Below are 8,814 nucleotides of genomic sequence, written 5' to 3'. Positions count from 1 at the left end.
TATTTTATCCCTGGTCTTTATAGAGAAAGGCTTTGTCTCAGAACAAAACAAACTTCAACTGCCTTTAAACCAAAGAAACCCTCAGCAATCCGGCTGTCACTGGGTATGGAAAGAACCAAGATTATTTGTAGTTTGGGGGTAGAGCGCTTGAGTTGTATTTGATCCCCAACTGCAAAGTAACAACAACAAAAGCAAACAAGACGAAAAACAAAAGGCAGATGAGGCTGCAGGCTGCATTGTGGGATTGCTAACATATTTATTTCACAAGGAGGGAAGATGTGGTGAGGCGATGATAAGGATATCACCAAAAGAGACACTGGATCCCACAATGGGCACCTATGGGGTTTGGCTCTGGGCAGGAGATGGCCAAGGTCAGTAGTGGGGAGATGAGAAAAGGGGTACCCTTGCTATGTCCTCTGGGCCTGTGATCCAGGGACACGGGGCCACCCCTCATTCTTCTAGGCATCCTTGTCCCCATCCAGTGAGCAATGAAGCCACAAGCCCAAGACCACACAGCTACTTCTGCTCTAGCACACGCACACGCTCAAGCACGCAAACATACACCCAGCCACACACATCACCCAGGCAGGCACACTCTTGCTTTCCTGTGCATGCAGACACATCCATATATTAACTCTGATTTATAAGTGCACCCTAACCAGAGGGCAATTGGAAAGAAGCAATCACTCTTAAAAGAGGAAAACGGCCGCTTCTGTCCCCCGTCAGCCAGCAGAACGTGGGGTGAAATGAGCTGAGCATTAAGCATCGCCTCGCAGAGGGCCCTGTGTCCTCTGCTAGGCTGACTGCAGCCTGTATGTCCTGCGCAGAAGACCTTTGCAGCTCCATGAACCCAGGACACCTTGTCCTTTGCAGGCAGAGCTGTCCTGGCCAGATGCTGGGAACCTCCAGCATGCTGGGCTGACTTCCATCTCTCTCCAGCTCAAATGCTGACGCTGTTCATATTTAGGACTCCAGGTGACTGGGACAGGAAGCCTCAAGAATTCAAAGGAGTCCACAACTGTTGTCCCAAAGCCACCCTGCTGGGAAGGGCTGAGGAGCTGCTGCCTTGGCATACAAACAGGCATCTGGTCCAAAGTGTCCTCAGGAGAAATGGAGTCTTAGAGTCTCATTGCCTCCTCTTTCTCCATGAGGGAGGAGCTAGGATGTGGCTAAATCCTCCCTGTGTCCCCCACTTCTTGGAGGGCCAGGGTGAGTTTCACAAGCAGCTGCAGCAAAGGATGAGAGAGGAGAGGAGAGAAGAGAGAAGAGAGATGAGAGAGAGAGAGACAGAGACAAAGAGAGAGAGACCCTGCCAGACCCAGCTGCTGATGCTGGGGTGATAAATGACACAGTGGAGAGATGCGAGCAGCCTTGCCCCTTCGTAGCCAGAAGGTGCAGTCCCTGCTCCCCACGCAAGAACGAGGGAGATCTTCAAAGTATACAGGCTGAGGGGGACTTAGCATCTTCATCCAGGGCTGCCCTGGAGGAGCCTGGGAGGTCCACAGAGCATCCTTGGGGTGCCTGCTGTCTCTCCACCATGTGGCTGGTTCTGAGGATGGCCAGGCCCTGCCCTGGGTCTGGGCTCCATGTGCCCTCCTTCCTTCCATCTACTTGATGGAATTCTTGATTGTCCATCTCTGTCCTGTGCAGCTTCGAAGAATAAGGTCGATGCCAGCCAGGCCCCGGTTCTCAACCTCCAGGCAGCGCCCTGTGCCCTTATTCATGATGGCTCCATTCTGGGAGGAAAGAAAAGACAGAAATAAGGGGAGAGGCAGACAGGGAGACTTCACTCTGAATCCTGTGTTTGTGGCTCCTCATGGGCAAACAAATTCCCAGTCTGAGTGGCTGGACCAGGCAGGAGAAATTGGTGGTGACTGGGCAGATGATAGATATTTCCTGGGGTCAGAATGGTAAGATAGCTTGCAAAGCCTGGTGACCTGAGTTCCATCTTTAGGATCCAGATGATGGAAGAGAAGAACTAACTCCCACAAATTGTCCTCTGACAGCTGTGTGTGTGTGTGTGTGTGTGTGTGTGTGTGTGTGTGTGTGTACTCACACATGCATGCACACACAAGCTTACCATGTAGGCATGCAGATTTGAGTTTGATTCTTATATTAAAAAAGCTAGGCATGGTGATGTACGCTTGTAATTCCAGTGCTGGGGAGGCAGAGAATGGAGGATCGCTAGAGCTCACTGGCTGGCCAGCCTAGCCTACTTGGCAAGTTCCAAGCCAGTGAGAGCTCTGTCTCAAAACAAATTCAAAACAACAACAAACCCACCAAGGTAGGGGCTGGAGGGGCTAAAGACATGGCTCAGCTATAAACAATGTTTGCTGGTCTTCCAGAGGGTTCTAAGTTCAGTTCCCAGCCCACCCATTGGGCAGCTCCCACCATCTGTAACTCAGTTCCAGAGGATCTGACACTCCCTTGTGGCCTTTGTGAGTACTGCACTCGTGTGCACACACACATAATTAAAAATTAAAATTAAATCTTAAAAAACAAATAATAGCAAACAAGGTAGTTGGTGCCTGAGGATTCACTTCTGACCTCCACATGTATGTACGTGTATACCTGCATACACAGGAGTGTGTACACACAGAAATTTCCAGGAATATTTGAGATCTGACTTTCTCAGTCTTGGCTGAGAGTGCTTAGTAATTCAGGAATCCCCTCTGAGGACTTTTCCTCTCTGTGGACTTCTCCTAAGCAGCCCCAACACTGGCTATGGAATCAGGTAGATTACTTCTCACAGAAATCCTTCCTCCAGTCCTCCTAGAATCGGATCCATGATCTTGGCCTAGGGTTGGCAGATGTGGCTTCCCAGGGGCGCTGTGTGGGGAGTCTTGAGGACATCAGCCATACTCCTGCCTATGACCTGCAGCATTTCTACTTGCTCCCCCCCCCCAGCCCTGTCTCTGGAGAGCCCACCTGGATGAAGTTCCAGCGCTTGTACAAGCTGCTCTTGACTTTGTCACAGTCCAGGAGCTGTGGCAAACGACTCTTGGAGTTGTCCACCAGGCAGCGGGTATCAGGGAGGAGAGTGGTGGTCCCCAGAGCGCCCAAGTGCAGAAAGCCTTCCTTGGTATAGCGGGCGAGCTGTAGAGGAGGAAGGGTGGCAAGAGAGAGGGAAGGGTGAGACCATGAGGCACCAGCTTTCTGTCGGCTCCACAGTTGTCTGTGAATGCCCAACACATAGAAAAGCCTGCTCTAGAAGGACCCTGGACTAGCTGAGCCTGGGCATAGATACACCACGTTACGACTCCTTTCTCCCTTCCTTTCTTATTCCCCTCCTTCTTTCCTCCTCCCAACCTCTCTTCCTTATTCCTCTGTTTCTTTCTCCATTCCTTTCTTCTTTCTTCCCTCCCTCTCTTTTTCCTACTTTCCTTGCCACCTGCCTCTTTCCTTTTTGCTTCTTTCCTTTCTTCCTCTCTTTTTCTTCTTCTTCCCTTTCTTCCTCTCCCCTTTCTTATCTCTTCTTTCCTTCCTTTCTCTCTCTCATTTCCTTATTACCTTTCTTCCTGGTACTGAAGACTGAATCCAGGGCCTCATGCATGCTAGGCAAGCACTCTGCTATTGAACTACATCTTCAACCCTCTTTTTACCTTTTAACTTTGTGGCAGGAGCTCTCCAAGCTGCCCTGAACTCTCTCTGTAGCTCAGCCAGGCCTTGAACTTACAGAAGGTGCTTAACAAATCCAGACAAAGCCAGCTGCCATGTCTGTCACAGTGCAGAAACATGGAGCACAATACTTAGAGGAGGAGAGATTCACTTGGCTCCTGGTCCCAGAGGTTTCAGTAAGGAGTAATTGGCCCTGTTGTTTCTGGCATGTTCTGTGATGATTCAGAACACCATGGAGGGCAGCATGGGGTAGAGCAGAGCTCCTCACCTCATGATGATCGGGAAAGCCAAGAAGGAAAGAGGGAAGACAATCTCCTAAACACAGGTGACCTACTTCCTCCAGGGAGGCACCACCTCCTAATTCAAACCACCTCCCCACAATGTCGTGAACCTGTGGCTCCATCAATAGATCAAACCATTGATTAGATTAGAGCCCTCATTATCCAGTCATCTCTCAACAATTAGAGGTTGAAGCCTTCAACATATGCTCATTTTCAGGAGACTTTTCTTATCCAAGTCTTGATACTGGGTTCAGATAATAGAACTGTCTTGGCAACTAGTTGTTTTAGTTATATGTTTAAGGTATACTTTATAAATACTCTATAAGAAATAAATAATGCGATTTTACAACCCCGCAATAATAGATTCTATCATTGCTTACGAAGTACTTGCTAACTGCTGTGGAGATAGCGTGGCTCAGCATCTTTCTCAAGACAGAGTCCATGACAAGAACAGCACCTCTGTAATAGTTAGCAAGTGCTGCATAACAAAAATATACACTTATTATTGCTGATGAGTGTATGCATCAGCTAAACGGTTCTGTGATCTGGGCTCATAGTATGGTTTGGCTATGAAGTGGTTCCTGAAAAGGATCATGGGTTGGGCTCCCAGGCTACAGGTGAGGAAACGGAGGCATGAAGACATGTGGCTGTGGTCCAGCAGCTGGACAGAAGAGGTGCTAATTACTGAATCTTCCAGAGAGCCTCGATAGTTCTGCTTAGGAATCAACCAAGAATGTAGCAGAATATGATGACTAGTAGCAATCACCAACTTGACACGATCTTGAATCACCCAGGATACAAACCTCTGGACGTGCTTTCCAGGGAGTTAACTGGTGTGAGAAGACCCACCCATCCCGTTCTCAGCTGGGACCCTGGACTGAATAAGAAGGAGAGAGTGAGCCGAATACTAGCTTTCATTTCTCCATGCTTCCTGACTACAGAGTCCATGTAACCAGCCGCCAATTACACTTTTGCCAGCATGACTGTACTTATTAGGCTGTGAGCCCCAATAAGCCCTTCCTTCCTTGAGTTTTGCTGTCAGGTGTTTTTGTCACAGCAGTGAGAAAAGGGACCAATACACTAGGAGTCTGCTCAGAAGCAGGAGTGGCTCTTCTCTGGTGATAAGATTTTCCTGGAGGGCTTCTCATCTCTCCATGAAAGCTACTCAGAAGCCCTTGGCTCCAATCTCCCAAAGGAAGCCTTCCTGCTCTCCTTTAACAAGTGATAGTGAGCTTATTAAGTGTCCTTGAGAGAGATGCCATGAATGTATGCTCTAAGCTCAAATTAGTTCCAAATCAGAGTAATTGTTCGAGGTAAAATGATAAGAAACCCAGAAGTCCTCCCTTTCCCTCCCTAAACAACGTTGCCCCGAGTGTGTTTCAATTCACCCAAATGCAAATTGATGAATGACAGCAGGCTGCCTTTATGTTCCAGGGAAAGATATACACAGCTGCTCATTGAAATTATGAATCAATCTATTATCCAGCAGGCAAATGAGCGGTGCTAAGAACATTAATTAACTGAGCATATCTGTGACCCAGATGTTGAAAGAGCAGAGCTTAATGCTGCTTGGAGTTAGAGGTTTCCGTCTGAGGTCTGTTCGAGCATGAAAACCATCAGACCCTCCATGCCAAAATCAGATACCAGCCCAAGCCATGTTGGCACCAGAGTGGGCAGATAAAAGGGGGGTGTTTGAGTTTCATTTCCGTCGCTGTGATAAAGACAAAAGCAAAACACAAGCAAACAAAAAACCTGGCCAAGAGCAACTCAGGGGAAGACAGAGTTCATTTCACCTCACACTTCCAAGTCATGGTCTATCAATGAGGAAAGTCGGGCAGGGACACAAGCAAGAACTTAAAGCAGGAACCATGGAAGAATGCTGCTCACTGGACTGCCCACAGGAGTGGGGCTCATGGACTATGGGACATTCCACTCCCCCCAGCATCCCGAGGACTCACTCGTTCTGGCTCCACTTTATCCTTCCCACCCCGGGGGTGCAGCACCTGGCTGCCCTGAGGGAGGACGCAGAGCTTGGAGCCACACACAGGTTCATCCTCACCCAGCTTTCTCATATAGCCCAGGGCTATCTGCCCAGGGAATGGCATTGCCCACGGCAAGCTGGGCTCTCCTATATTCATTACCAGTTTCCCACAGGCACATCTGCAAGCCAATGTGATATGGGCAATCCGCAACTGAGACTCCCTTCTCAGGTGACTCTAGGCTCTGTCAAATTGACAGCTGTCTTAGTTGGGTTTTATTGCTGTGAAGAGACATCATGACCATGGCCACTCTTATAAAAGAAAAACAATTAATTAGGGCTAGCTTAAAGTTTCAGCAGTTTAGTCTGTTGTCATCATGGTGAGGATTATGGCAGCATACAGGCAGACATGGTGCTGGGTGCTGGAGGAGCTGAGAGTTCTACATCTTAATCCACAGGCTGCAGGAGCCTGGGGGCCACACCAGGCCTAGCCTGAGCATAGGAGACCTCAAAGCCCACCTCCACAGTGATACACTTCCTCCAACAAGGCCACAACTCTTAATAGTGCCACTCCCTATGAGCCAAGCATTCAAACACATGAGTCTATTGGGGGCATTCCTATAGCCACCACAGCAGCTAAGTAGGTGGGATTTCACACCTATATACAGAAGTTCTGCTGGGTTCGTGGGCCAGATTCTTCCATGAAGGTTCCCTGTGGTCTTAAAGATAATGGATATTACATTACAGATTGAGTAAGGTGACTCTCACAGGCTCATATATTTCATTCTTGGTTCCCATTGGTGATACCATTTTTGGAGGCTGTCAGACCTTGAGGAGGCAGGGCATTGCCAGAGGAAGAGAGTAGTGAAGGGACTCTAGCAGACCCAAGCATGGCAAACCAGGCCCGAGAATGGCAAGCATGGCTCTGGTGGCATCACCCTTCTTTCATTCCCTCTTCCTTGCTAAAAACCATCATTACATTCTCAAAGCTAGCCACCATGGCCCATTCCCTTCTTTGGCTACTTCCTCTTCCTAAGGCTGACCACCAAGCAAGGACCATCGTTCAAAGTATTAAAGCCTAGCTATCAAAAGCTCCCTTTTGGTTACCCTAATTAACCTGTCCAATCAAAATTAAACACCTCATCCTAACACCAGGTTCCCTCTTTTCCTTTATAAACCACCATTTGCCTATGTGCTACATTTGTCTCCTCTCTATCCAGAGGCAGTCCTTTGTCCCTCTAGGGCGAATATCCCTTCCCCCCTCTCCTTTGCTCCTTTTCTCCCTTATCCTCTGTCTCCTGTCTTTGTCTCTTGTTTCTTGTTTCCTGACCCTTGTCCCTCTGGGACAAATAAATCTCCTTTGTGCTGAAAACTTGGTCTTGGGGTATCTTATGTGGATACTGGCCCTTTCAAGCAAGTCAGTGGGGGACATCTTTGCAGATCTATTATTCTGGGCTGTTTCCTGTCTCGTGTTGGGTCACAGTCATGAAGTAGAAAGCCTTGACACACACCCTTTTTCAGGATGCGAGTTGCTCCACCAAGCTTGCCCCACAGTGACAGCCCAAGACCCTCTGAAAGCAGGAGTTAAAATAAATCCTCTTCAGTTAGCATGTTTATATCTAGTATTTCTGTGACAGTGATGAGAAAAGTAACTAACACCATCAGACCAACAGATTCTATCCCCACTTTTCTGTTCCAAGGTAGAAGAGTAGTGAACCTAGGAACCTGCTGTCAAACAAAATTCTCCTGTCTTCTCTCAAGTCTGGGTTGTAAGCTTATCTTGGTGAAGTCTTCCTACTGTGACTTTTCCCCCCACATCCCTCATGTTCTGGTCCCCTGCCTCCGAAGCACTGATTCAGATATTTCATTGATCAGACATACTCATTGACCTTCCTCTAGAGTGTTCTGGCTTCAACTTTCAAAGCTAAGCCTTCTGTGTGACTCACTCTCTTCCTTCCTGCCTTCTCTAATTGTTCCAGCCACTATTCATCTCCTCTCTTGTTTTTGGATGCATGTGGATATGTACACTTTGGTTCCTCTTTCCCAGGTATGGTTAAACCATATCCTTTTGCCTTTACTTGCCACCTAATGGCATTTGTGTTGTTTCCACTTTAGAACACCGTGAATCACATTGCCATGGCAAATCATGTGTGTGTGTGTGTGTGTGTGTGTGTGTGTATAGTGTGTGTATAGTGTGTGTGTGTGCACGCATACATGTTACATAGCAATTTTCTCCAAAAACTGTAAACATTCCTTCCTTTCTTTAAGATTGAAGAAGTAAATAAAACTGAAAATCCCAGGAAGTTCCTGAAGCTTAATAGATTCCTAAGGGGTGGGGGAATCATATGAACAGTAACAGATGATGGAGAAAGAGGCCTCTGACGAGCTGAGCTGCCTGTAAGCTGTGCAGGGAGGTTTCACGAGTCATTGCACAAGCAGTTGAGTGTGCATCATCCTTGCTCCTGCGAGTACCCACTCCTCTGTAACCCCCAAAGACTCCCTGGTTCACTTGGGTGCAAGTGTTTCTCAGATCTGCTGTCAGAGCTCTATCTGGGGTGAGTAGAGTCTCTTCACATCTCCCCATTCAGACCCATGCCACAGTGTTTCACTTTTCTCAGGTACATACCTATGGTTGGAATTGCTCGTTTGCAGTCATATGGCGACTCTATGTGTGAGTGACTCTCTCGATAACTGTCAGATTGTCTTCCAAAGCAACCGCACAATTTTACACTCTCATTAATAAACTGGGCTACAAATGTCCTGCATCCTGGCCAAATCTCGTGATTGCTTTCTTTGGTTTTTATTTTAGTCATTCTTGAGAGTGAGAATTGGCTGTTGTGATTTTTATTTGCATTTCTCTGATAATTAATGGTGTTAAAAATCATACTGGCTGTTTCATAACTTCTCTGGGAACATGCCCATTTAGGACCTTAGCCC

General features: G+C 47.6%; 1 protein-coding gene across 1 annotated transcript in view; it reads right to left on the bottom strand.

Annotated features, from left to right (window-relative positions):
• Positions 1 to 236: 236 nt before the first annotated feature.
• Galnt17 (polypeptide N-acetylgalactosaminyltransferase 17) overlaps positions 237 to 8,814 on the bottom strand; it is a 418,231-nt gene continuing 409,653 nt past the window's right edge. The window contains exons 10-11 of the mRNA XM_021656996.2: positions 2,929 to 3,096; positions 237 to 1,736 (exon numbers count right to left, since the gene is read on the bottom strand). Coding sequence (XP_021512671.1) covers positions 1,608 to 1,736; positions 2,929 to 3,096 — 297 coding nt within the window. The 3' untranslated portion in view covers positions 237 to 1,607. The remainder of the gene's footprint in view (positions 1,737 to 2,928; positions 3,097 to 8,814) is intronic.

The sequence above is a fragment of the Meriones unguiculatus genome, chromosome 4 (genome assembly GCF_030254825.1).
Source record: "Meriones unguiculatus strain TT.TT164.6M chromosome 4, Bangor_MerUng_6.1, whole genome shotgun sequence".
Taxonomy (NCBI): Eukaryota; Metazoa; Chordata; class Mammalia; order Rodentia; family Muridae; genus Meriones; species Meriones unguiculatus.
The sequence above is the reverse complement of the archived record's forward strand: the minus strand, read 5'-3'. Positions and strand labels throughout refer to the sequence as shown.